At 50.1% G+C, this 26,989-nt stretch overlaps 2 protein-coding genes across 7 annotated transcripts in view; one reads left to right on the top strand and one right to left on the bottom strand.

Annotated features, from left to right (window-relative positions):
* The window catches only part of MTSS1 (MTSS I-BAR domain containing 1), a 180,105-nt gene that overhangs the window by 148,240 nt on the left and 4,876 nt on the right, over positions 1-26,989 (top strand). For 2 of the 6 annotated variants that reach the window (XM_047842087.1, XM_047842088.1), the window contains 8 exons: positions 428-585; positions 3,277-3,384; positions 4,886-4,983; positions 7,408-7,618; positions 12,367-12,561; positions 13,853-14,026; positions 14,355-14,517; positions 15,949-18,883. In XM_047842087.1, the coding sequence (XP_047698043.1) occupies positions 428-585; positions 3,277-3,384; positions 4,886-4,983; positions 7,408-7,618; positions 12,367-12,561; positions 13,853-14,026; positions 14,355-14,517; positions 15,949-16,649 (1,808 nt within the window). In that variant the 3' untranslated portion in view covers positions 16,650-18,883. Of the gene's footprint in view, positions 1-427; positions 586-3,276; positions 3,385-4,885; positions 4,984-7,407; positions 7,619-11,375; positions 11,496-12,366; positions 12,562-13,852; positions 14,027-14,354; positions 14,518-15,948; positions 18,884-26,989 lie in introns of those variants that run through there. The other 4 variants (XM_047842090.1, XM_047842089.1, XR_007148522.1 and 1 more) reach the window with 4 other exon arrangements.
* On the bottom strand, positions 19,646-26,950 carry NDUFB9 (NADH:ubiquinone oxidoreductase subunit B9). Its single transcript, XM_047842100.1, has 4 exons — positions 26,794-26,950; positions 23,507-23,699; positions 22,836-22,949; positions 19,646-19,871 (listed from the first exon to the last, which is right to left on the bottom strand). The coding sequence occupies exons 1-4, from the start codon at positions 26,892-26,894 to the stop codon at positions 19,740-19,742; spliced, it is 540 nt and encodes a 179-aa protein (XP_047698056.1). The 5' UTR covers positions 26,895-26,950; the 3' UTR covers positions 19,646-19,739.

Raw genomic sequence — 26,989 nt, 5'->3', positions numbered from 1 at the left:
TTGAGGTTGACCCAGCAAAGCCACTTTTTGCCCATTTTGGGCAACATCCACAGGCCCTCACCTTGTTCATCCCTTGGCCTCTTCAGAATGTTCTACAAAGAAAGAATACTGTCTGGCTGCCACATCCTGGGGTTTTGTTGGCAGAAGTCTCCATAGGGGGTTACGTAAGGCAAGAAGGCAAGTCAGGAGGAGTCACCCCAGGAAATCTTCCTTGTCACGAGGATAAACGTGCCCTTTGGGCACCGGAAACTGGAAATGGCCGGTACTAGACAAACAGCTACCTTCAGTCCTGAGTATAACTGAGTCATTGTTTTAAGTCCTGGCAACTTGCGGTTTCCACTCCAGCAAGGACTCGAGGGAGGAAGGGCATTTGTTCCAGAAGCTGGTGTTTCAGCAAGCCACGCTTGGGGCTTTGTTTCGTTTACAGGGAGAGGTGACATCCAGCCTCAGTTGGACAGCGCTCTCCAAGATGTCAATGACAAGTATCTCTTGTTGGAAGAGACCGAAAAGCAGGCAGTCCGGAAAGCACTGATTGAAGAACGCGGCCGATTCTGTACCTTCATCTCTATGCTGAGGCCCGTGATTGTAAGTCAGTGGAAAGCTCTGGAAGGCTTACCCTGCTGGTGAGGAGGAGACTTTCCTTTATTTATCCAACCATCACTGAGTCGTCAGGAGTCGGCTGTGTATCAGGGATCATGATGGTGGAATCACTTCTGTAGAGCAGTGATTCTCCATGAGTTGCCGATGGCCACATGGCCCACTCCTGGTGCACAGTTCTTAGCCCGAGTTGTTGACTTACTCTTTTCCCCCCCAAGTCTAGAAGGCCCTGCAGAGTGGTTCTTAAAGTGTGATCGCCTGGCCAGCAGTGTCACCTGGGAATTGGTTACAAATGCGGCTTCTTGAGCCCAACCCAGACCTTACTGAATCCAAATCCTACCAAATCAAGCCTTTAGGGGTGGGGACCCAGGCATCTGTGTGGTTTTTTAAAAATTATTTTTAGTTTATTTATTTATTTTGAGAGAGAATGAGCAAGCAGGGGAGGGACAGAGAGAGGGAGAGAGAGAATCCCAAACAGGCCCCACACCCAGTGCAGAACCCAATGTGGGGCTTGAACTCCTGAACCTTGAGACCATGACATGAGCTGAAATCAAGAGTTGGACACTTAAGTGATCCCCAGTCATCTGTGTTTTAAACAAGCCTTTCAGGTGATTTTGAGACCCAGTGGCTAGGTTCAACACCAGTGAGTGACCATGAGGTTAATATGGGAGGAGCCTCAACAAATCAATTCATACTTATTTATTTATTTATTTTTGAGAGAAAGAGCAAACACATGAGCAGGGAAAGGGGCAGATAGAGAATCTTTTTTTGTTTTTGTTTTTGTTTTTGTTTTTGTTTTTGTTTGTTTTTGAGAGAGAGAGAGCACATGAGTTGGCGAAGGGTGGGGAAGGGAGGAAGAGAGAATCTCAAGCAGGCTCCATGCCCACACCACAGAGCCCAATGTAAGGTTCAATCCCATGATTATGATCCTGGAATCATGACCTGGGCTGAAATCAAAGAGTCAGACGCTTAGCCACCTGAGCCACCCAGACGTCCTAGATTTTTTTTTTTAAGTTTATTTATTTATTTTGAGAGAGACACAGAGACAGAGAGGAAGGGGCAGAGAGAAGGAGTGAGAGAATCCCAAGTAGACTCCAAACCACCAGCGCAGAGCCCTATGTGGGGCTTAAACCCACAGACCGTGAGATCATGACCTGAGCCAAAGCCAGACACTTAACCTACTGAGCCACCCAGGTGCCCCCTGCAAGACTTTTTTTTTTTTTTAACATTTATTTATTTATGAGACAGAGACAGAGCATGAACGGGAGAGGGTCAGAGAGAGAGGGAGACACAGAATCCGAAATAGGCTCCAGGCTCTGAGCTGTCAGCACAGAGCCCGATGCGGGGCTCGAACTCACGGACCACGAGATCATGACCTGAGCCGAAGTGGGACGCTTAACCGACTGAGCCACCCAGGTGCCCCAAGACTTATTTTTTTAAAGAAATTTTTTTTCAACGTTTTTATTTATTTTTGGGACAGAGAGAGACAGAGCATGAACGGGGGAGGGGCAGAGAGAGAGGGAGACACAGAATCGGAAACAGGCTCCAGGCTCCGAGCCATCAGCCCAGAGCCTGACGTGGGGCTCGAACTCACGGACCGCGAGATCGTGACCTGGCTGAAGTCGGACGCTTAACCGACTGCGCCACCCAGGCGCCCCAAGACTTATTTTTTTAAGTAAATCATTTGCATGCCATAATTGAGGACTTTTGCTGTAGGCATTCTTGAAGCTGACACAACGACCCCAGCTCACTTCCCTCAGCCCTAGCAAAATGCCCAAGTAGGAGTCGTTCGTCTGAGCACAGAACTTTTCCATGGCTCGTTCTTTTTTTTTTTTTTTTTAATTTTTTTTTTCAACGTTTATTTATTTTTGGGACAGAGAGAGACAGAGCATGAACGGGGGAGGGGCAGAGAGAGAGAGGGAGACACAGAATCAGAAACAGGCTCCAGGCTCCGAGCCATCAGCCCAGAGCCTGACGCGGGGCTCGAACTCCCGGACCGCGAGATCGTGACCTGGCTGAAGTCGGACACTCAACCGACTGCGCCACCCAGGCGCCCCAGCCCATGGCTCGTTCTTGCCGAGGCCTGCAGTCCCAGCTTGGTACTTGGGTGAAGTGAATGACTTTCTTCCACAGTCTCCTGCCCGTATCTCACTTGCTGTGACTTTCTATCAAGTAGGTGGGGAAAAAATAAGAAAGAAGGGGGAGGGGATAGTTAACTTTATTGCACACACATGTGCTGTCACCAAGAGCTGTTATCAGATCTGGACCAAAATTGTTCCAAATCGTGTCAACCATCGAAGCTGAGTGAGCTCAGAGGGCCTCGGCCTATGGAGGGGCTATGCTGCAGGACTCCATGAGAAGATGCAGGCTGACCATCCGGGAAGATGTGGCAGCTTCCCCCCCCCTCCCCCCCCCCCCCCCAGGCACCATGAGGAAGGCCACGTGTCTTCTTTGACTTGCTCACCACTGTCTGGGTGGGACAGGTCACTCCATAATTATGGCAGATTCCTTTTTCCCTTTCTGGTTCCCAAAAGAAAGGGCTTTAGCCAAGATGTACCAGTCTCGTGGTGACTTTTCTGGAAAGTTGAAAGGGTTAGACAGTAACCCTAATAAAAACAGTTGAGCCAAGACCATGAATGAATCACTCATGATGACACGTTGTGGATTACTTTCCTTCAGGAAGAAGAAATCTCCATGCTAGGGGAAATAACTCACCTTCAGACCATCTCAGAAGATCTGAAAAGCCTGACCATGGACCCTCACAAATTGCCCTCCTCAAGTGAACAGGTAGGAGCTGTGGGCACTCGGGAGAGCAAACCAAAGACATAAAGGTTCAAGGTCTCGAGAGTTCCCGGAGGCATCTCATTTAAAGTCCTATCTGTGTTTCACTATATGGTGAAATACAGTAACCATCGTCGCTAGCCATTATAGAGCACTTGCTGTGTGCCATGTATGTTCTAAGCGCTTTACATAGACTTCCTCAGCTAATCTTCAGTATTATTCCCACTTTACAGAGCAGGACACTGAGGCACTGAGAGATAGTCCTTTAACCAGGTTCATCTAGCTAATTAGTGGTAGAAGTGGGATTTGAACCCAGCAGTCGAGAGCCCATGCCTGGCCTTAACCACTGTGTTCACCTGTCCTCTAGAAATAAACTCTCACAGGAACATGATAGTGATGTGTTTTGGTCATCCTTGTGAACCTTCTCACTGAATTTCTCCCATTCTGATTGATTAAAACAGGATCTCTTTTACAGAAAAGATGACATCTTTCGTGCTTATTCATTTGGTTCATATGACATTAACGTATCAAGTGGGAAGGACCGTATATGGGGGGACAGCTGATGAATCACATGCTGGCTTTTGCCCTTTGTATAAAATTTTCATTGCCTCCCTGGAGAACCAACTCAGAGGACAAACACAAGAGTTTACGTTTTCCATTCTATGAAATTGCTTTTGTCAAATCACAGCAGGCACGCGTTTGCTCCGTGAATCGACATTTATTGAGAATCTACTACATGAATGAAAGGTAGACCTCACATTCAAATAGCTATTTGTCAAGCAGGAGAGCCAGATGTAGAAGTAACTGCGAACAAACTGGCTTGCTCTTGATTCTGTCAGGTTTTAAAATCTCAGGGCCAGAAGTGACCCACTGAATATCAGGCGGCTAACGTGCAAGACCAACAAATCCTAACACCGTCATTGAATTTGTGGTACTATGAGACAAGAATCCTATAAATTCTGGCCTTGAGTATACCTGACTCCTGTAAATCGTTAATCTGTAGCTGTAAATCTCTCCCTCTCCCTCTAGACTGACATTTCATGGTCCCCTCCCCCCTTCCAATTTTTTATATTTTTGCTTGTCTCAGAAAAAGGATTATGACATTGATGGATTGGTACTGTTTTTCTTTAACTGAAGAAAGGACGTTAACAACATTTTGTACGTTAACCCCCACCCCTCGATGATGACAGCATTTTGATGATACAGGTTAAAGATTTTTTTTTTTAATTTTTTTAACATTTATTTATTTTTGGGACAGAGACAGAGCATGAACGGGGGAGGGGCAGAGAGAGAGGGAGACACAGAATCGGAAACAGGCTCCAGGCTCCGAGCCATCAGCCCAGAGCCCGACGCGGGGCTCGAACTCACGGACCGCGAGATCGTGACCTGGCTGAAGTCGGACGCTTAACCGACTGCGCCACCCAGGCGCCCCATACAGGTTAAAGATTTGATGGATGATGTTTCCCTTCTCAGCACCTCACCTACCCACTTGGCTCTGTCCCCTTAGGTGATTCTGGACTTGAAAGGTTCTGATTATAGTTGGTCGTACCAGACGCCACCCTCTTCTCCCAGCACCACCATGTCCCGCAAGTCTAGTGTCTGCAGGTAAGTAAAGCTGGGCTCTGCTCCTACTCACCTGCAGCGAGAATCCTCCGGAAATGTCTGCCATCTGCAAAATTGTTCTCTAGCGGTTTTCTGTTAGAAGACCATTCTTGGCCTGCTGACTGCAAAGCGTATTCTCTTTTTGAAGGATGGCAACTTCATCACGCATCACTAACCCTTCTTGATGTACGCAACCTACTGACCTTTCTCTTTGACTTTTCAACGTTTATTTATTTTTGGGACAGAGAGAAACAGAGCATGAACGGGGGAGGGGCAGAGAGAGAGGGAGACACAGAATCGGAAACAGGCTCCAGGCTCCGAGCCATCAGCCCAGAGCCTGACGTGGGGCTTGAACTCATGGACCGCGAGATCGTGACCTGGCTGAAGTCGGACGCTTAACCGACTGCGCCACCCAGGCGCCCCTCTCTTTGACTTTTCAAAGCCAAGTAGATTTCCACTTCTTGCGAATTTAGCAGTGAGAGGAAAGAGCAGGGTGGATCTGCCTGGTCTGTGTCTGGTTATGTCCCCAAACACACACACACGTGTGTGTGTGTGTGTGTGTGTGTGTGTGTGTGTGTGTGTGTGGTTTCATATTTGACCTCGGGTAGTAAACACAGAGCAGTAATTTCAGACTTAAGATGCTACATCATGAAAATGTTGGTTGGTTCCTTGTCATCACTTATGGGCTGTGTGTGTGTGTGTGTGTGTGTGTGTGTGTGTGTGCGTTTGACAAACCTGTTGGGTTTTCATTTTGCTAACAAAGAGAACTATCTCACTAACACAAAACAAAGCTGCACGAGTTCTCTCTTCTTTCTTCTAGTTTTAGCTTCAGTCAAAAATCATGCGGCACTGACAGCATCGGCCTTCAGCTTGCTGGAGTGCAGCTGCTGTGGGCTTTACTGCCAGTCCCCAAATGCCCTCTTCTGGCTGATTGGTGGGGTGGGGGGGTGGGGTCGGGGGAAGCAAAAATTATGGTAATTATCCCCAGCGGCAGTGATTTCCTCTGGCACACTCCCCTCTGTCTGTCGGAACGTTCGTTGTCAAGTAATTCTAGCGTAGAGCAGTCACGGTCCTGACTACCTCATTAGCTGTCAGGGTCTGTGAAATCTGACAAGACTCTCTTGCCAGGAGCAGAAACCACACCCTTGGTAATCCCAGGCTGGGTTGTTTATTCCGGCCCTTCCAGTGCTTCCCGTTGTGGGTTCTGCTTGTTTGGACCGCGGGGCTGTGTTCGGTTTTCTGGTTTTTGCACTCTGAGTTACCAGAGCGCATACTTGTTAGAACTGGAGACACAGCGCAGACAGAACACCCAGACGGTGTGTGACGCTTCTCAACGTCCTGTTTACTGTTCACCTCGGAAACAAACAGCTCAGCCTCTGCTGCCTGTAGTTGTTGAAAGCCGCCTGCCTCTTTTTTTTTTTTTTTTTTAATTTTTTTTTCAACGTTTATTTATTTTTGGGACAGAGAGAGACAGAGCATGAACAGGGGAGGGGCAGAGAGAGAGGGAGACACAGAATCGGAAACAGGCTCCAGGCTCTGAGCCATCAGCCCAGAGCCCGACGCGGGGCTCGAACTCCCAGACCGCGAGATCGTGACCTGGCTGAAGTCGGACGCTTAACCGACTGTGCCACCCAGGCGCCCCGAAAGCCGCCTGCCTCTTGCCACGTGTGCTGCTAACACCAGGCCCGCAGATACTCTCACAGAGAAATTTCTGTGATCAGGGAAAAGCCATTCATTCAAGCATCGACTCTGGTAAGAAGAGGTAAAACACGCTGACATGAACACACAGAGTTGATTTGCCTGTGTTCTTTATGACGGTCTTGAACCAGGCTCGTCGAGGATGAAGTCTCCTTGAGGGGCCCCGTGGCACCTGCACTCCCAAAGTGATGGTTGTCCGGGTGGACCTTGGTTTCCTGGACCCAGATGGTGCATCTAAGGGAGAGCCTTGAATATACTAACCAGATGATACTGAAGCCTTACTGGGTTTCGCTCCGTGGTCATGAGATTCTGCAAGCAGATGAGCAGATAAGATCAGCCCCGTCTCTTTTCCTGCCACAGATGTTAGGTCTCTAGCTTTGGTGGTAGATGACCCAGCTGAATTAATTGGGTAGCACTTGACTCTTCAGAATCCTGGGCCTCCGTGCCAGGGACACCTCATCGTACCATCAGAGAAGTGAGTCTTGGCGGACCTGCTTTTTGACAACTCCCACTTTTCTCCCCGCTTGCTCACATGATACAAACCTTTTGTTTACTAGCTTAATGACTTGGTGTTTTGGAAACACGTTTTACCGTTTGCCCAGCTCTCCGTGGTACCCAGCTGATTATATTATGTTCTCCCCCCTCCCCTGTTCCGTTGTCTTCTGTTTCCCCCCTTCCCCTATCCCTGCCCCTTAACCTTGCACGCCCGCGTTCCCTCCGCCCCCACAGCAGCCTGAACAGCGTCAACAGCAGTGACTCGCGCTCCAGCGGCTCTCACACTCACTCCCCCAGCTCACACTACCGCTACCGCAGCTCCAACCTGGCCCAGCAGGCGCCCGTCCGCCTGTCCAGCGTGTCCTCCCACGACTCAGGATTCATTTCGCAGGACGCCTTCCAGTCCAAGTCACCGTCCCCCATGCCGCCAGAGGCCCCCAACCAGGTAAGGGTGCCCTTGGCTCCAGCAGTGGCTGTGGTGCCTGGACCACCGTCACTGGCCGGATGCGAAGAAAGACGTTGGTTCAGGCAGACCCCTGTCCTCTCGACGCAAGAAACCTCTGGATTGATTTCTCATCTTTAGATGTGTCCTTTCCCCAAAGGGTGAGAACCATAAGTTGGGTTTGAAGCCTGTCTCCATGGTGGTGATGGTCAAGTCGCCACATTGGTTTGGGGAGTCCTCTCAGGTAAGTAGACGGACTCAAGGAAGTTTGGCCATCCTCCGGCATCCCTGTAAGTGCCCGGCTTCGCATGCTGCTTAATTAACGGACATGCGTGCGATGGTGGCACCTTTTCCGCCGGCACGGCTGCTTCTCTCTGAATGGCGGAGATTCTGTCCTTGAACGGTGCCTTGGAAACCTTCCTTGGCCCTCTCCAGTTCCTTTTAGCAATTGGTGTGAGGATGAGAATGAATCCTTAGAGCCCTTGCAGGTAATTCTGTTGGCATTCTGCTCCCGGGAGAGGGGACGGCGGGGAATCTTCCGGCCCCAGTTGGGTCAAGTGGCGCCAGACCCAGCCCAGCCCGTGGTTCCAGCTGGAGCAGGAGGCAGGGGCTGGACAGGGTATTGTGACGCCCTTCCTGTGCTACCCTCTCCGTCCTCTTTCTCTGAGTGCCAGGGGTCTGGCTTCCTGCTTAGTAATAAGCAGCACAACAGCAGGCGCCATCCAGGGTGCCCCACAGTGCCATCTGCCGGGAGCATGTGGCTCAGTGCCCGCTGTGTGTTCGGAGGCTGACCCAGCTTTGGCCCAAGATCCTTTGGACTTAGAAGGTCGCGTGCTTTTCTTGTATCCAGGTATCCAGTTGGCTTCACAGTCACTGACTACAGTGTCCCCGGCACCACCCTAGGACATGCTACGTCTGCTATCTGTGCAGCATTGTTATCCCTGTTTTGTTGTGGACACAGAGGCTCAGAGATGTGACTTACCCAAGCTGCACAATTATCTGACCTGCAGGTTGGGGACCTGGGACAAGGGTTTCTGGCAAGCAGTCCAGAGTCCTTTCTGTTCTGTCTCAGCCATGAGGTGTCCCTCATGTTTTGGGGAACACTTCATGTAGAGAAAGCAGCTGAAGTATTTTGGGAATTTAAGCCAGAAGGTTCCTTGCCTGATGTGTCTGACGTCGGTGAACCCAGAGGTTCTCAGCTCAGTGGTCCCTCTGGCATTTTTCAGCTGTCCCAGGAGACTGTGGCCTCTCTCTGTCTTTGTGGCAGAGAGACTTCATTTCAAACAGAGACATTCTGGGCCAAGAGCCACGACTTTGAGTTTTAATGTGCTTGTCCTAGCTGGGGCGCTTTGGCTTGGTCCGAAAGGCGTCACCTGCCTGTCCCCCGCCATGTGGCAGAGCTAAACCATACCTGTGTGTCTTGAAAGCAGAGCATGAACGGTTGAAAGGAAAACAGGAATTTGCAATTTCTTCCAAGGCTATTCTGATGTGCAGCCTAATTCTGTGTGTGTTTTTAATCAACTGACAAATTAACATAGTATTGTGTGCTGACACTCCTTTCTAAAAAAAGAGAGGCCACGTGCTGCAGCCTCCCTGACAAAGACTGTGTGTGGATCAGGCTGAAGTGAGCGTTTCTGCCTCCAGTAATGTCGAGGGAAGCAGAAGTTGGCATGTGGGATTTACTTAAATCTGAAAGCTGGTGCCCAAGTTGCTTGGCTAGCAACTCTAGGGTACTCTAGGGTAGTTTTAATAGGCTCAGGGATGCTGCAAAATTTAAAACAGAATTCTATTTTTACAAAAAAAAAAAGGCATTACAGCTGCTTATAATTGTAAGGTGGAGGGGAAGTCAAGGAAATTGTACAAATCACATAGGCCAGAGGATCCAGTCTCCTAAAATGTTACCTTTATTTAGGATGAGGAAGGGCACACACATCTCTAAGGGGAAGGAGCCCTTCATTTCTATACTCGGTCACATGGGTCTCAACCAATGCCAAGTGATGAAATATGTTAAGAATTCTCCCATTTTCCTCCACTGTGCCCTTTTCAAATTTAACCTCAATCCACTTGTGCCCAGGAGTGGGACTATGTCTGTTGTGAGGGTCTCGTCCTAGAGCTGTTCATTCCATGGAGGCAAGAGGTCCTTTAGGAAAAATGAACAGAAGCCAAAAGAAATAGGAACCTGCAGTCCTGGAATGGTTTATTGGTTCTTTTTTTCAAGTTGAACATACTTGAATTAGAGGGACCAAAATGAACAGCCCTAGTAAATTATAGTGATAACTGGCCTCTCTGTACACTTGATTAAGTGCTACATACATAGATGGACACATAGAAAATTTCATTTTCTCTTCCTCTGTTAGGTATTAGTGATCCCTATGCCAAAAATGAAAGAAATTGGAGTTTTAGATTAAGGTTGTGGCTCCTCAACTGAGAAGTGACAGAATCGTAACTTAAATACAAACCCTCAAACTTTGGCTCCGGAACCACCAACCAGACTCTGAGCTTGAGGAGCCATCAGGGCGTCCAGTGGGTAGCGTGTCCTTGCTTTGGTTCTGTGGGGCCCCATGCATTGGAGTGTCTTCTCGGAGCCTTGCTGCTTGCAGGATGGAGAGCTATAGCTCTGTCCCTTTGCTGGAACCTTTCTTTCTTTGGCTGTGAAGGAGGTGGACATGAACATGACAGAAACGTGAATCTGGCCTCCTTGGCAGTGAATTCAGGAACACTTTGAGGAAGTAAGAGTAGACCCCGGTAGGGTTGGGCTTATTTAAACAAAAGGATGAGCCGGAGATTGGAGTTAGCAGCGAACAGAACTTAAATATCTGGGTGTGCCCGAAGCACTGTCTTGGTGCTTATAATGGAAGTTTACATTGAAAGAGATGGTCTTCATCACTCATCCATTCAGTAGTTTTGAGCACCTGTCACGTGCCAGTACAGGACTAGAAAGTTGAGACATAATGGTGAGCCCACGGGCATGGTCCCTGCCCAAGCCGAATGCCAGGAGACTGAGCTGGGGGCACGTACCCCGGCTGACACCAGGCGACTGGCAAGACTGGAGGTGAAATAAAGATCGGCACAAGGACATGTTGTCCCAAGTCAGACCTCCTTTCTGTAATGCCCCAGATCTCTCCAGATGCTCCGTCCCTCCCTAGATGGCCTCTGGAAACATTGCACTGATCTCAAGGCCTCACTGGCCAAACCTCAAAATCATTTCCCAGGCAGAGAAACCTAAAAACCTGCCCTGTGAAGATGCAGCTTCATGGCTGGAAACCACCCTGCATGGGTGCAGAGGCTGCATGTGACACAGGGAGAGGCTGGGGACTGGAGAGGTATGGAGTAGAAGCCCAAGCTGGGTGGTGGTGGTGGAGGGGGTCAGTCCTCAGGCACTAAGTATGCCTGTGCACCTGAGAGATAGCAAAGGCAGGCCTCCCCTGGGACCTCGACGTGTGGCATGAGAAGAAATGCCCAAAGGAACACGGGGAGTCTCACCGACCAGTGCCAGGCACACACTAGACACACACACATCAGGGTCCTGGGGGGCTGACCATCTGGCAGGTGTCTCATGCTGCTTTTCGAGGGCTTGAAAACCTCTGTGTGGGTGCAGCTTTGGCAAAGGGAAAAAAATAACCCTAACCCTCTGCTTCTCTCATCCTTCCCTCTTCTGTGTATATGTCTGTCTCTCTCTCTGTGCGTGCACTTCCCCACCCCATCTTCTTGTTTTGATTTCCTGTTACTTTTGGTGGCATGTGGTCCCTCCCTGCTGCAGAACTCGTCCAGCTCGGCCTCCTCTGAAGCCTCCGAAACCTGCCAGTCCGTGAGCGAGTGCAGCTCGCCCACCTCAGTCAGCTCAGGCTCCACCATGGGCGCCTGGGCGTCCACAGAGAAGGTGACCGGCTGGGCCCCGGCCACCGTGGCCAACCCCTCCTCCCCTGCCCCCCACCTACCGTCACTGTCACCACCAGGACCTTGAAACTCAAAATCTACAAAATGCCTCCCAGGAGCAGTCCCTTTTGGGGACAGAGAGAGGGACAAGGCTGAGGGCTTTTTCTTGAAAGGGTGCCCGGCTCCTGGGCCATGACCTTGCAGTGTCCTGAGGGAGAGGAAGGGGTATGGGGAGCTCGGAGGTGGAAGGCTCCTTCTCAGAAGTGTCGTGCGCTCATCTGTCCCCCCTCCCCCTCCCAAGTACCCCACCCACCGTGGCCTCCTTGTTGTGGTACCATCGGAGAAGGACCTCTCGCTGCATCAGAGGCCGTGTGCTTTTCTTCCTTTTAGTTCGCCAACCCCTCCTCCCCCGTCACCCCGATTTGGATTCTGCTCCTGAACAGTGTGACGATTTCAGAAACCCGGAATGAACAGTTTTCAGTTGTTGCTTGAGAATGTTTTAAATTTGCATAATGAGATGAACAAATCAGTATCACCGTGAAATTAAGCTCCATTGGTTATAAATCATCCAAAACCATTGAGAACGCCAAAACATTAAGGACACCGATCAATTTCCACACTACTCTAAAGTGTAGATAAATTATTTGCTTGACTGAACACTGCTTGCCGTCCAGTGTGGGTTCTTTGCCCCGTGGCCCTTCCTCTGGCACCACGGATCATCCAGGAGCAGCGGGGCCCGCCGCTTGTTTTATTTATAAATACTCAGGTCTCCCTCCTCCCTTGAATGTCAATGCCATCTTGTACCTCCACACTCATCCTGTTATATTAATTTTATTTTCCTTCCCCCCCCCTTTTTTTGTTTGTTTTGTTTCCAGTTGTCTAACGGGTTTTCTCACTGTAGTTTGCCAAGTGAGTCCCATGTGGGGCCCGTGGGGGCAAGCCTTTCCCCTCATTGCCTGCCTGCCTCCCGCCTGCTCCCTCGGGTCACCTCTGTCCACCTTCCAGACTACGCTCATTATTACACCATTGGGCCCGGCATGTTCCCGTCATCTCAGATCCCTAGCTGGAAGGTTTGTGTCTCTCCCCCCACTCTCTTTCCCTCCTCCCCCCTCATGGCTCTGTGCTCCCCCCTCTTCTGTCCCACGGTCCTCATCCTGACCCCCTCCCCCCCCTCGCCCCTTCCTTCCACACTCTGCCTTCCTCCCCATATAACACCTCTCCCTAAGAAAATTCCCACTGGGAAGAACCAAAAAGCAGCAGGCAGATCTGAGATAGAAATGTCCACGTGGAGCGGAGCTGGGAGAGGCTCCCTTTCGGAAACATTCATTCGGCCCAGTTACAGGTGGTTAGACGGTGATGCCACACATGGCCTTGCAGGGCCGGCAGGCAGTTCTACACTGTTGGGGCCACCGCAGGGTGTCACTGTTACCAGGGGCTGGGAGGGACTGCCCTTCTCTGCCAGGTGCCTCAGACTTGTCCCTGGAGTCCCTTATTGGGCCATGGTAACGGAACCATAATCCAAACTATGTTTTTGGCTTATCATCATGTTTTATCTTCAATGTGAATGCAGACTTTAGTTTTAGTCTCATTTGTTTTATATTAAAACATGTTTGCTTTAATATAAAAGCAAAGTTTTAAAATTATTTCCTAGCGAGTCCAATTGATGCCAGGAGGATATCCTACAAGGAGGTGCCCCGAATTTGAATCGCAGGTTAGCCTAGGCTGTGGCATCTAGAGCAGGTCTTGGCTTAACCCCTCACAGGTAGTGTGGACCCCTCAGGCTCCTCAGGGTCTTCCTGCTGACCCCAGAGGCCTGCCTTTCCTGTGTGAGGGCCTCAGAGGGCACATCCTGAGGGCCCTTGCTGGGGGGGCGCAGTATCCAGGAAGTGGAGGTTCAGCCTCCGAGCGAGGCTGAATTCCTTTAGTGCCTCCTGGTGGCCACTTCACTCAAGTGAAGACATTTGGGCTGCTGGGGGAGAGAGGGTTCCTTCAGACATCAGAAGTGGGGGGCGCTGTCCCTGGGGATTGGGTCTCCACTGGCTGGTGCCTTCGGACACCTTAGACAGTTGGTCAGCCGTTAGGTGGCTGAGTCTCCCACAGGTACCCACCTGCCTGGTTGTTGAGGGCTTTTCATCTTTGGGCAGATATGAGGAAAGGGGAGGCACCCGGGGGGCCCCCAAAGGATTTTCCACTGCCTTCTTTTCGAGCCGGCTGAGGACACAGAAGGGCCTGCTGGCCTGTCCTAGCCTGAGCTTCCCCTGCCGGGGCCAGCTGCCGTCTGCGGGCAGCTGTCCGGAGGGTTCTGCGGCCCTCCACATGGAGGCCGAGGCCCTGGTGCTTGACCACTCTTGTTCTACTTAGGACTGGGCCAAGCCAGGACCTTATGATCAGCCCCTGGTGAACACCCTACAGCGCCGCAAGGAGAAGCGGGAGCCGGACCCCAATGGAGGAGGACCCACTGCTGCGGGTGGTGCGCCTACAGCTGCTGAGGAAGCTCAGAGACCACGGAGCATGACCGTGTCAGCTGCCACCAGGGTGACGCTTTTATTCTCTGCCCTCTAGACCTGGCCGGCAGCAGGGGGCCGAGTCAGCCTTGCAGCTGGAAGGACCTGAGCCCTGTTCCCCCCGCCCCAACCCCGAACTTCCTGCACCCCCGGGGAAAAGCCTTGTCTTGACATCAGACTGGTAGAACTTTCTAGAGCCCGGGTAGGACCCATAGATGGGTGATGTTCACGGGAGCAGAATAGGAGCACTACGGAGGCTCCCACTTGCAGGAGTATGCGGAAAGGCTCTGGGGACACCGGACAGGGCATTCACGGCCCCTGTGGCTTGTCTGTGTCTCTCTCGTTCCTACCGCGTGCAGCCCGGTGAGGAGATGGAGGCTTGCGAGGAACTGGCGCTGGCCCTGTCGCGGGGCCTCCAGCTGGACACGCAGAGGAGCAGCCGGGACTCGCTCCAGTGCTCCAGTGGCTACAGCACGCAGACAACCACCCCGTGCTGCTCTGAGGACACCATCCCCTCCCAAGGTACGAGGCGGTCCGGGGTTTCCAGGTGGGCCTCCTGAGCATTGGCAGGTGAGGAGAAGGGGTGCCCTCCCTGCCGGGACGAGGCAGAAGAATGAGCACAGCGTCAGCCCTGGCCAGCAGCCCCGCTTCAGAGCCACTGTCATCCTCTGGGCATGCTCGCGAGAGCTGACCTGTAGTGAGCGGGGAGCTGCCACGTCCGGTGACCGGACTTTTGCGGCTTCTCCCGTGTCTCACCATCCGGGTGCAGGATAGCTCCCAGGGGGAACTCAGATGCTGCGAATGACAATCGGGTCATTTGTGTCGCAGCACTTTGTGCTAAGCGCTCTCTTTTCCCATTTAAGCTTCTGGTAGTACGGATTCTCGCCCTCGTTTTATGCGTCGGACAGCGAGGCTCAGTACCTCGCCCAAACAATTAATGAGCAGCCCTGGAGCTTGAACCTCAGTTCTGAAGGCCCGAGTTCTTCACCTATTCCAGCCAACTCTTCTGCTAACCCCACCTCCCTCACCACAGCACACGCAGGCCAGCAAGATGGTGGCCGGGGCTAGGGCGCATCTGGGGGAGTTGAGCAAACGTGTTTGCGGTCCACTGGCCAGAACTTCTAGGACTAAGTGGGTCTCAGTGAAAGGCCGTTTTGCTGTCCAGGGGACATCGGGCAATGTCCGGAGACATTTTTGGTTGCCACCCATGGAGGGGGTGCTGCTGACATCTAGTAGATGGTCAGGGATGCCCGCTGAACATCGTGTAATGCACAGCACGGCCCCCTGTCCCCGCAACAAACCTCTCGCCTGGCCCCAGATGCCGGTGGTGCTGCTGTTCAGAAACCCACTCAAAGGCGTTCACTCTGTGTGCTTCTGCCTGCCGTGTGACCCCAGTGTTGAGAGCACATACGCACACCTCGCGGACGGAGCCTGTCTTTGTACCTGTTTTCAGGGGCTCGTTGCCAGTAGCTCCGTTCTTTTTCCAGCCTTCGCCCGGCGAGTCCCTTATGAGAGAGTAAGGCCTGCGATTGTCTGTCTAAGGGTTGTTTCTCTTGTCAAATTCCGGGCTGGAGGGTCTGTGGAGTTTCTTTCCTCTTCCCGCTCACCTCCTTTATTCCTCCCAGAGCAGCTGGGTGGGTAGCCCTGATGTGGCCCGGCCTTCGGGCATGCTTCACCGCTCAACAGGATCGCGTGTGTGCCTGTGACGTCCAGCCCCGTTCTAGGGCCCAGGATTACATCGGGAGCAGGATGAAGATCCCTGCCTGGTGGCGGGGTTGGGGGGCAGTTCTCAGACGTTGGGGGCCTCTAAGGACGGTGTGGAGATTGGGGGAGGTGCTTGGGATGAGGCTGTGGGTAAAGCACCTGGCCTCTCGTGCCTTTTGTCCTCTAGCACAAAAGAATCAAAAAGCAAAGCTGCTGCCTTGGAGATTCCTAATCAAACCCTGTCATCAGTTTCAGATTATGATTATTTCTCTGTAAGCGGTGACCAGGAGGCAGACCAGCAGGAGTTTGACAAATCATCCACCATTCCGAGAAACAGTGACATCAGCCAGTCTTACCGACGGATGTTCCAAGCCAAGCGCCCGGCCTCAACTGCTGGCCTCCCCACCACCCTCGGACCTGCTATGGTCACCCCAGGGGTTGCAACCATCCGACGGACCCCCTCCACCAAGCCTTCTGTCCGCCGGGGGACCATCGGAGCCGGTCCCATCCCCATCAAGACACCCGTGATCCCTGTCAAGACCCCAACCGTCCCAGACCTCCCCGGGGTGCTGCCGGCACCTCCGGATGGGCCAGAGGAGAGGGGTGAGCACAGCCCCGAGTCGCCCTCTGTGGGTGAGGGCCCCCAGGGTGTCACCAGCATGCCCTCCTCAATGTGGAGTGGCCAAGCCTCCGTCAACCCTCCTCTTCCAGGCCCGAAGCCCAGTATCCCCGAGGAGCACAGACAGGCGATTCCAGAAAGCGAGGCCGAAGACCAGGAAAGGGATCCCTCAAGTGCCACTGCTTCCCCAGGCCAGATTCCAGAGAGTGACGCTGCAGACCTGAGCCCGAGAGATACTCCGCAAGGGGAAGACATGCTGAACGCCATCCGAAGGGGCGTGAAACTGAAGAAGACCACCACAAACGACCGCTCAGCCCCTCGCTTCTCGTAGGCTCGCTTAGGCTCCCAAGAAATGCTGCCAGTGGGGAAGGAACTGTTTAATTCATAAAACCTAATTTGTCTCGATCCATTCCAATCTGTAATCAAACAAAAGATTTTGTAGGCAACTCAGAATACAGCTCTTTTGAAAGTACTCGACACCTTTAGCTAAGAATTAAAAGCAACATACGTAACTGACATAACTTTGATCTTTTAATTTGTAAATATTGACAGTTTTCTTTCTGCACATTTTAATCTTAGTTTCCCTTTTGGTTTTTCTGAAGGTGCCAAATTCCATTTAACTTTTTTACAAGTCTTTGTAAAATTTTAAATGCATAATGGGGCGGGGGTGGGCGGGGCAGGGGAACCACGAAGTAGTTAATTTCAGAAAAAAAGGATAACTATACTTCGCTTTTTCTTTTCTCTCTTTTCTTTTTCCTGCAAGCTTTTGTAGATGCATTGTTAGTAGTCTGGCTTAGAAGCAAATTCAAGTTATTTTAATGTACAAACAAAATGGATAAAGGGGTAAAATCTTCACTTAAACGTAGTATGTTCTGGCTGAGAAAAGCAGGAGTAACAATTGATGAGCAATATTCAGAGAGAAGTGAATCTGGAAATGGTAGACTCTGTTGGGATTGGGGGGAGGGCCGTGGGAGGGGCACACTGTCAACATAGCCGATCCTGTTAACATTTAAGAGTAGCCTTGTAGGTTGAATTTCTAGTATCTTCATGGTAAATGCATCCAACAAGCCATACTGGATTGCAGTGTCTGTTTCTGTAGGGTGTTTAAGGACTTCCTTTCTCCCACGATTCCTCTTGACTGCACAGCACCCACCTCCAATCCCGTGCATGCTGCTGCCGCCGGTTAGACCTAGAACCCCCCCACTTCAGTTACTCGTCTCTTGTACCCACTTTCATGGGATCCAAATGCGTCCAAAAAGGGTAAGGCAGTTTTAAAAATGTGAAGAACATTTTAAAATGATGAGAGCAGGGAATTCTTAGATATAGCAAATAAATGCCTTTTACTTAACTGTGCCCAGCAGGCTGGGCGCGTTGAAAAGCCCAAATATTTTGAAAAAACTCGAGCGGATTTAACAAGGGTAACCAGCTTGGAATCTAGCAACTTGCCAATGTGTTTACCAATCTGGGGGCTTGTTTTTCTTATCTTCTTTTCAACAAATGGCAGTGAATTGGCATCATACCAAACATTGAAGAGAGGAGGATTTATTTATTGTCACTGGGAATCTGGCCACTATACTGTCCCTTTTTTTGTATTCTAGGTAATGTTTTTGGAATGGATTTATGTCTTTTCTTACTTTAAGTGAAAGTTCGATTTGTTCTAATGCCCGTTCCCTAAAGCCAACAGAGATTTGTAGGTTTAAAAGGGATCTTGTTTGGAGAAGACAGCCGGGTTTGAAAAAACCAAGCAGGTCCCTTAAGCAATTGGGTCCGTTCCTCCGAACGAACAGGAGCTTGGTGGGTCCCCCAGACCCTGCAGGTTTCTGTTGGCTCTAATCTTCAATTACATAATCTTATGCTTTAATACATAAGTGCATTGGATGTGAGAGTAACGTACCTGTATAGTCACTGTTCTGTATATTAACATTTAACACTGCTGTGATTGCTCAAGGGCATTTTATGTTACGGCTTTAAAGCAAAGGCATGATTAGAAACTATTTAAGCTTTTTTTTCTTTGAAAAACAAGCTCCTTCTACAGAATATAAGCAACAGTAGTGCCTGTGGTTTAGCCCACCAATCTTGATGACTAAAAGTAGCTGATGCATTGTGCATATGATGCTTGAGATGGTTTTTGCAAAAGCAGAAATCACTGCAAGGTAATTACAATAGATAAAAGTGGTATTTTAAACCTTCGAAATAAACGGATGTGACTGTACCTTGGTACAGCTTTTCACGTGTTTAGTTTTTAAACGTTAGTATAATCTGAATAAATTTAATATAAAATGTTGCCAAATTCAATGTAGAAAGAATGTGACAAAACACCTTGGGTAGTTCTGTTTGTGTTTTTGCATATTGTAAAAGCAGTGTCACAGCTAAAAATAAAGAAATCGTTTCTCAAGGTAAATTATTGTGGTTTAGTTGCTAGTTTGTACTGAGAGTTGACCTCTCCCTGTGCAGTTTTTTGTTCTAAACTTGTATAAATAACAATTGTGTAATGTGTCTCCCTTCTACCTTGTAACAATTGCTTCAGCCTACATTATAAATAAAGAACCACTAGAAAACAAAAAACGGTATTTCAAGACTTATTAAAAGTCAGTCGCAAGTCTTAGCTGTTAGGAGACACCCGGAGACTCCGGTTGGGCTTACTCAGAACACCCACAGAACGTTCTTTTTGTCACGGCCGTGAACCCCCGAGAACACGAGTTGCCTCAATCGATGAACTATGTGAACACAGTTCTAATGAGCTATCACAAACTAAAAGCAGGTGGGTTGGCTGATGATGCTAAAAATGGCTCTAGCTTTTAGAGAAGCTTCTTCCAACATAGAAAGAGTGCTGCTGTCCCCTTCCCTGTGACAATCCAGGCCACAGGAGAGGAAGCAAGGCTGGAACACTGCCTCCAAAATAGGTGTCACAGTTTCAGACTGGACCCTTTCACTGCAACCCCCAAACCTCCAATCCTGCGTGAACCCCACAAACTCCATCATACTTATTTGAGTGTGTGCTGCTTCGAGGTTTTCTTTCAACCACCTAAAATCTCATTCGTGGCACCTTTAGAAAACCAAAAATGGTATCTCAAGCCCTCAATCCTCACACCCCTTCCCTAGACTTCGTATTCCAGCCCCTGAGCCTTCAACTGGAGTCTGTGACTCATCTTCAGAGTAACTCCTGTATCTGGCTCTGTGCAGCTGTCCCTGATGATATGCGCTATCGACAGGACTCCCTGGGCAGAGGACACTTGACCACACTCCGCATACTTCTGGCACAGGTGGCAGGAGACGACAGCGGCACAGCCGCTTGGTGTCACGTTAACGCGCAGAGGAACACATCAGTCACACCACATGGAGTTACTTTTATTACGGCACGTGTGTGCCCGTTCTGTAACTTATTTCACTCGCAAGCCTGACAGGCGAGGCGTCTTCCTCTCTACATGGGCCGCTCCCGGGGCCTGGTCACAATATGCCACCACAGGGGGGGCAAATCGCCTTCCTTTCGGGCCGGGGGCAAAGCTTCAGTGTTGGGACCGCCGAGTGGGGTTTCCTCCTGCAGCTGCTTGACCTAGAAGGGGGAAGGGAGGAACAATTAGAGTCAAACTGACTGGAAAATGTGAAGTATCTGCTTTGAACCTGTGTCACATTTACACGCTTTCTGGCTCTCACTACTGCAAAGGGTTTTTTCTATATACCTGCCTTATTTTTATACCCACAGTTTAACTCAGAGAAACAATTCTCCTTAAAGGTTTTCCTGTTCTTAAAACAGCAGAGCCAAGAAACCCTCTGCCCCTGTCCCTTACTCATTAAGCAAAATTGCGACAATTACCCCTTGTTATGGTCCCCCACCTGTACTCCCTAAAAAGACATTTTTGTGTCTCAGCTAAGAGCTCTCCAAAAGCACCATTAGGAAACCTTATCTTCTATGTTAGAGATGTTCATTTTAAAGCCCCCCAAGTAGCAACCAGAACAAGATCTAAAGTGAAATCACACGTGAAAACGTGCTCCATTCTGCCTGATATTGTCCAGTCACCCCCCGGTTCCAGAGACCTCCAAGACTATCCCTGTCCTGACAGAGGACATGTAAGAGACCCACTCGCCAGAGCCATGATTTTCTGGAACTTCCTTCAGAAAAAGTTCTGGATTGTGGGTGACCGGCGTCTCCGGCATATGTGCTGTTTAATCATGTCAGGCGGACGAGGTAAAGGGAGAACGTTTCTATGGAGGGGTCACCGGTGACTGACTGCAGAATGAACCTACTGCTCTCCATGAGTAAATACACCCCTGCCCCCTTTCCCAAAGAGGAGACATCCCTTAGCAAACACTGCCCTCCCTGGTCACAGTGACTTTCTTTCCACTCCGCCTTGGCCAAGGACTTCCTGCCGTCAACATCCTGGACCTTATCACAAGCACCCATATGACTTTCGAATCGTGAATCAGATATCCCACTATACAAACACAGTGCCCCTCTCCGGCTCGTGCTTAAATGTCCCTTTGAAGATGCTCTTGAAACTCAAGAGATGGCCGGTTCACAGACCTCCTGACCCAGCTTGCCCTTCTCTCTCCACCAGCCTCCTGTCTCCGTGCCTCCTCTACCCACTCAGATCCCACCAGAACAATCACTTGAACAGCCTCTGGTCTTGGACACTCTCGACTGGACAAACGGTAACCGCTCACTTCCAGTCTGCACCAGACCGCCTGGATTGCTAGAAAGAAAAAAATGCTGGCACAACTGGTGCCAACCCACGAGCCATTCCCAGCTTCAACCGGGCCTTCACCACCACCTGGCGATCTTCCTATTCCCGGCGTGCTCCTCTGCCGCGGCTACCACATCCTTCCCACCTTCTCCAAACAGGCTGCGCCCACTTCATGCCTTCTCCTCCTCGCAAAGAAGAGAAGCCGTCCCGTACAACTCTCCTTTTCCCATCACCAAAACTTCTGGCCCGAATCTTTCGTCCAATTCTCGTGGAGGCAGAGCCCGTTCTCCTTTCAAAGGCCTCCACGTATGCCTGGGATCCCATCCCTCTTCTCGAAAGCTTTCCTCCTTGACCTTTTCACCTCGCTTCAATCTCGTCCGTTTCTCTCCCTCCCCATCTCTTCATCAGTACACATGCATCCATATTTATCTTAAAAGAAAATAATGCCTCGGTCTCCAGTTCCAGCGAAACTCCTCAAGAATCCCTCCCCCCCAACCCCACAGCTGTCTTCTCTTTCTTTTCCACTTGCTCCCACCAGTGCCATTAAACCCTCCAAAAAAGGCTCTCGCCAAGGCCCTTCCCGTGGCCGCAATCTGTGGTCATTATTTCCAGGCGTCACTCTATTCCACTTTTGGCAACTTTCGGCAAAGGTGACCAACGCTGACCGGCCATTCCTGAGACACTTTGTCCTGGACTTGCTGTCACCCTTCTCCCCTGCAGGGGGCTCTGCCATCTCCTTTCCTGACCTCCACAGGTGGGAGCGCCTGTGACTTTGCTTGTCTCTCTCCACTCTCTTAAGAATCACGTCTCTGTGGCTTTTATTTTTTAATGTTTATCCATTTATTTTTAAGGGAGAGCACAAGCTGGGGAGGGGCAGAGAGAGAGGGAGACACAGAATTCGAAGCAGGCTCCAGGCCCTGAGCTGTCAGCACAGAGCCCGATGTGGGGTTCAAACTCAGACCATGAGATCATGACCTGAGCTGAAGTCGGCCACCCAAACGACTGAGCCATCCAGGTGCCACTCTGTAGCTTTTAAAACAACGGATATGTCACAAATTTCTATTTCAAACTCAAATCTTTCCTTTGAGTTCGCAATTCGTACACCCAAAATCACCTACTGACATCTGCACTTGGGTCTCACAGTATTCTCAAATTTAACAAACTGAAAACCAAGCGCTTGCTTGTCCCTCTGACACCTGTTTTTCCCTCATCTTCTCCAGCTCAATAAATCATCACCAAACTCCGGGTGTTAAAGCTTGAAACCTGGAACTCATTCTCGATTCCTCCCTGTCCCTCACGCACCCCCTCATGGCTGCATCCAGTCAGCCTTCATGTCCCTCCAAATGACATCCTGAATCGGCCCCTTCCCTATCCGCTGCATCCGCCCTGGTGCAACCCCCAACCGGCCTCTCCATCTCTCCTCCCACCCTCTCCAGCACACCCTTCCCACTATGGCAACGCTCAGCTTTTAAAAACGTAACTCAGACCTCCGCAGTGAAAAGTGTCTGAGGCACGGATGGAGAGGAAAGTTAGGGACACGCGGGGATGGCAAGCAGGTCAGGCAAAGGACTGAGGAAGAGGAGGGGAGAAGCAAAATAGCAGAAAACCCAGAGACCAGCGACACATCGCCACCTGTTTGCGTGAAGCCTGTAAGTGCTACATTTAACACATCTAGGAACATCTAGATATACTAGGAAGTATATCTGGGAGGCAAGGGGCCACGGTGACTGTCATCACCGGAACCTGGGCCTCTGCGCACGGGGAACAAAACCCGAGCGCGCTCCCGTGCCGCCCATGCGGGCCGAGCCCTGCGGCGAAAGGCGGGGAGGACTCACCTCCCGCTCCCAGCTCTCCCTCCGCAGCTTCTTCCACTGCTCTCTCTTGGCAAAGTAGTCTGGATACATCGCCTTCTCGGATGGATGCCAGTCGTCTAAGCACCACTCAGGAACCTGTCCGGAGACGAAATCACCGCGTTGGCCCAAGGGAGGCACTGACGTGCCAACCAAAGGGCCTGCCCAGGAGGCAGAAGGCAAAACTGATGGGATATTTTGAAGCACCGCACACACCAGACCGTTTCTGGCACAACGCAGCGAGCAGCAGAGGGCAGCTCAGAGTCAAGGAGCCCAGGGCCGAGAAACCTCAAGGCCAGTCCAAAGAGAGCCGGCACCACTGCTCCCAGATCTGCACTCTTCCTGCTACGTGGAATTGTTACCTGTAATTGCTCAGAAATAGTGAGCACAACCCAAATCGGTTACCTTTAAGATGCAAAAGTGGGTGATATACACCAAGTAATTTAGCCCCTTCCTTTGTCAAAAAGATACCGCAAGACTCTGGAGCTGAATGTCGAAAGAAAAGCCTAAATGTCACCTGGGAGAGAGGAAACAGACACCGCAGAAAAGCATTCACAATCGTCAGAAGTTGGCCTCCCTGGGGCAGGTGGTTTTGGGGCCAAGGGTTCAGGATGGGAGGAACAGAGTCTGCGGCTGCCCCCGCGATGCTCGCCCACCTTGTAGCACTCATATCTCTCGTAGGAGGTCCCTCCTGGAGACTCGGGGAAGACGTACGGCTGAGGGTGCTGATTGTGCCAGAATTCTTCCTCTGCCTCCCTCAGCAGTTGGGTGGCCTTCACCATATCCTTTTCATTCTTATGTTCTTCAAACCGAGCTCTCAGCAAACAAGCAAAGTAGCGGTATTTGTCCCTTAAATCAAAATGGTTTTGGAGATTAGAAATGTTATCTACTCAACTGAGCAGGATTACTGCCTGACAAGAGGCTGCACTTCCACTAAGCCCTTCTGGTTATGTAGCATGACTACCTGGACCTTCCCCAGGCCCTGCCAATGGAACAGCCACATCATTAGGACTGCTTGCTCCGCAGTTCCCCTGCCCCCGACAGTGGGGGGAAAAAAAACAAAAAACTGTATTAGGGGCATCCGGGTGGCTCAGCTGGTTAAGCTTCTGACTACAGCTCAGGTCATGATCTCCTGAACTCTAAGTTTGAACCTCGAATTGGGCTCTGTGCTGACAGCTCAGAGCCTGGAGCTGCTTCGGATTCTGTGTCTCCCTCTCTCTCTGCCCCTCCCCTGCTCACACTCTGTCTCTCTCAAAAATAAACATTAAAAAAAATTTAAAAACACTGTATTAAATACAACCTAACCACTTTCCCCACTTTCTCCTCCAAAAAAAAAAAAAAAAAAGAATGCAGATTCAAACAACAAAAAAAGATAATTTGCAAAAGAGAAAAACTATAGCCTCTGTAGGATCATTCAACACGCAGTAAGTGACAACTTACTGAATTTCCGCCTACTTTGTGCGAGGTACTGTGCTAAATTCTGGAGATACAAAGATGAGTAGGAAGGGAGGTGTTACACAATTCTATTGCCTGAATCAGAGACATAGGAGTTTGAATCCTGACTCCGACATTAACTGCAGGATTGTAGGCAAATTAAGGTCAGGTTCTAGAAGAAACGGTAGGCAGAGATCATTTAAAGCCTTTCAATAATCCAAGCCACAGATGAGAAGAGCGTGAAGCAGGCAACTGTGATGGTAGGAGACAGGAAAGAGACATTTATGCTACAGAATTATGAGAGTGTCTGCTGAAATCAAATTGCTTGGGACTAAATCTTAGCTTACTCGCCATGTAACCTGGGGGTAATGTCTTTAGGCCATGGGTTCCTCCTCTACAAGTGTTAGTAACGGTACCTAGATCTTAAAAGTTATCCTAAAGATCTGACAAACCAAATCATACAAACACACTTCAGACAGTGCATGGTACCTCCTCTGCTCAATAATGTCAGCTACTAACATTATTACACTGTGGAGAGAATTTACAAAACTCAGTATCCAATTATACACAGCACACAAGTACATGTGTCACTGGCAGAGTTGGTAAGTAGAGAGTATTTGAGAACAATTCTAAAACTTAACGCTGAGTGGCTGAATAATGCCATTACTAACAATACCATTAGCTGAGACAGGGAATTTGGGGAAAGGATCAGAATGAGGCAGCAGAGAGTCTGGTTTTAAGGCATTAAGACAAGTTGAGTTTCAAAGAACAAAACAGTTGGAAAACAGCTATAGAGACAAGCGAGTGTAGGTGGTAACTCAAGTCCTAGATGATTAGATGAGACTACCTGAAGTATATACACCAATTACCAAGGACCTGGGATGCAACCATGGAGAACAAAGAGCACTGAGGACAAAAGGAGAAAGAAAAGTCCTAAGAGAGGAGGTAAGTCTTAAAAAACGCTGAGTCAATGTTATCATAGGAGATGCTTTCATTCTTTCCTCCATGACTATGGACTTTAATATTCCCAGATGCAGGGGAGTCTAGGGGCTCACTTGGTTATGCATCCAACTCTTGATTTTGGCTCAGGTCATGATTTTGCGGCTGGTTACGTTCAAGCCCCGCATCAGGCTCTGTGCTAACAGTGGGGAGCCTTCTTGGGATTCTCTCTCTCTCTCTCAAAAATAAATGAATTTAAAAAAAAAAATCCCAGGGGCGCCTGGGTGGCGCAGTCGGTTAAGCGTCCGACTTCAGCCAGGTCACGATCTCGCGGTCCGGGAGTTCGAGCCCCGCATCAGCCTCTGGGCTGATGGCTCGGAGCCTGGAGCCTGTTTCCGATTCTGTGTCTCCCTCTCTCTCTACCCCTCCCCCGTTCAAGCTCTGTCTCTCTCTGTCCCAAAAATAAATAAACGTTGAAAAAAAAAAATTAAAAAAAAAAAATACCAGATGCGATTCAGTGTTACCTGAATCCTTCATCTTTGTAAGACTGGGAATTCTCTGTTATCTGTTTACATGTCCATCTTCCCCATTAACCCATGAGCTGCTACAGCGGAGAAAGAGGACTTACTAATTTTTATTTATTCAGTAGCCAGCAAAGAACCTGAAATGCAAATTTTGTCAGATGAATTAATGAGGAAAATCAGGGAAGAGACTAACAATTCCACAACATTGAGCCTGGCCATCTTTCTGTCTAGCAAAGAGAAGGTCAATGGCTTTCCAATAATCACAAATGGGCGATCTGGGCTTCAAGGATACCCTCCCCAACTTTTCCAGACCTACTTGGTTTCCCATCATTTAGAGCTTTTTCCCAGAAGCTCTTCTCCTGGGACTAGGCTTTAGGATTCCGATGAGGCCTGGCATCTACACATCTTGGGTTGCCACCCCACCATGCACTGCATCCAGGTCATGAAAATCTGTTATGTCTGAAGACTATGTCCTAAGACTACTCTCGGATGGAGAGAGAGAGAAGAAAGAAGAGAATTACATGGCTGGTAAAGAATCATGTGAATGTGAAAATACTGGAAAGGGCTGGATGAAGCTGAAGAGGAAAGCTGACTCGACGGGTGAGAGACTGATGATGCTTTAGGGTTAGGCACCTGAGTTTTAATCCTGGCCCAGCCACCAGCTGGAGGGACTTGGCAAATTACTCTCCCTGCCTATTTCCTTACCTGCAAAATAAGGCTAAATAATCCCTGACTCCTAGAGTTGTTCTGAGAACTAAAAACCAACGCACATATTACTGTTGCTTATATTAAGAACAAGAAGGTCACGAAGAAAGCTCTTATTTAGTAAGCGCTGGACTTCCATCGGTATTCCTGAACAGAAAACTGAGGCCTAAGCCAGATAAACAACTCTTCAAGGTCTCGCAGCTAGGGGCGACAAGCTTGGATTCGAACTCGGGCCTACGGCCGGCTTCCCACTTTGTCCTCCTTGTCCTTGAGCCGCTCGGTCCCCGAGGCCTGAGGATCCCCGGGATCCCCTCCCCGCACCCTAGGTCCCCCTCTCCCACCTGTGGACACAATACGACTCCAGGTGGCGCAGCGCCCGCTTATAAAGCCGCAACACCTTCTGCTGGTGGGTCAGGTAGGCACCCGGCGCGCAGAACGCCATGACCGCCCGCTTCCTCCAGCGGCCGCGGGGACTCCCGGGAAGCGGGAGGCCGGGCCAAGGGGCGGGGCGGCCGGAAGGGCGGGACGACGGACGCC

Source organism: Prionailurus viverrinus, chromosome F2, assembly GCF_022837055.1.
Source record: "Prionailurus viverrinus isolate Anna chromosome F2, UM_Priviv_1.0, whole genome shotgun sequence".
Taxonomy (NCBI): Eukaryota; Metazoa; Chordata; class Mammalia; order Carnivora; family Felidae; genus Prionailurus; species Prionailurus viverrinus.
Note: the sequence above shows the minus strand (reverse complement) of the source record. Positions and strands in the feature narration are given on the sequence as shown.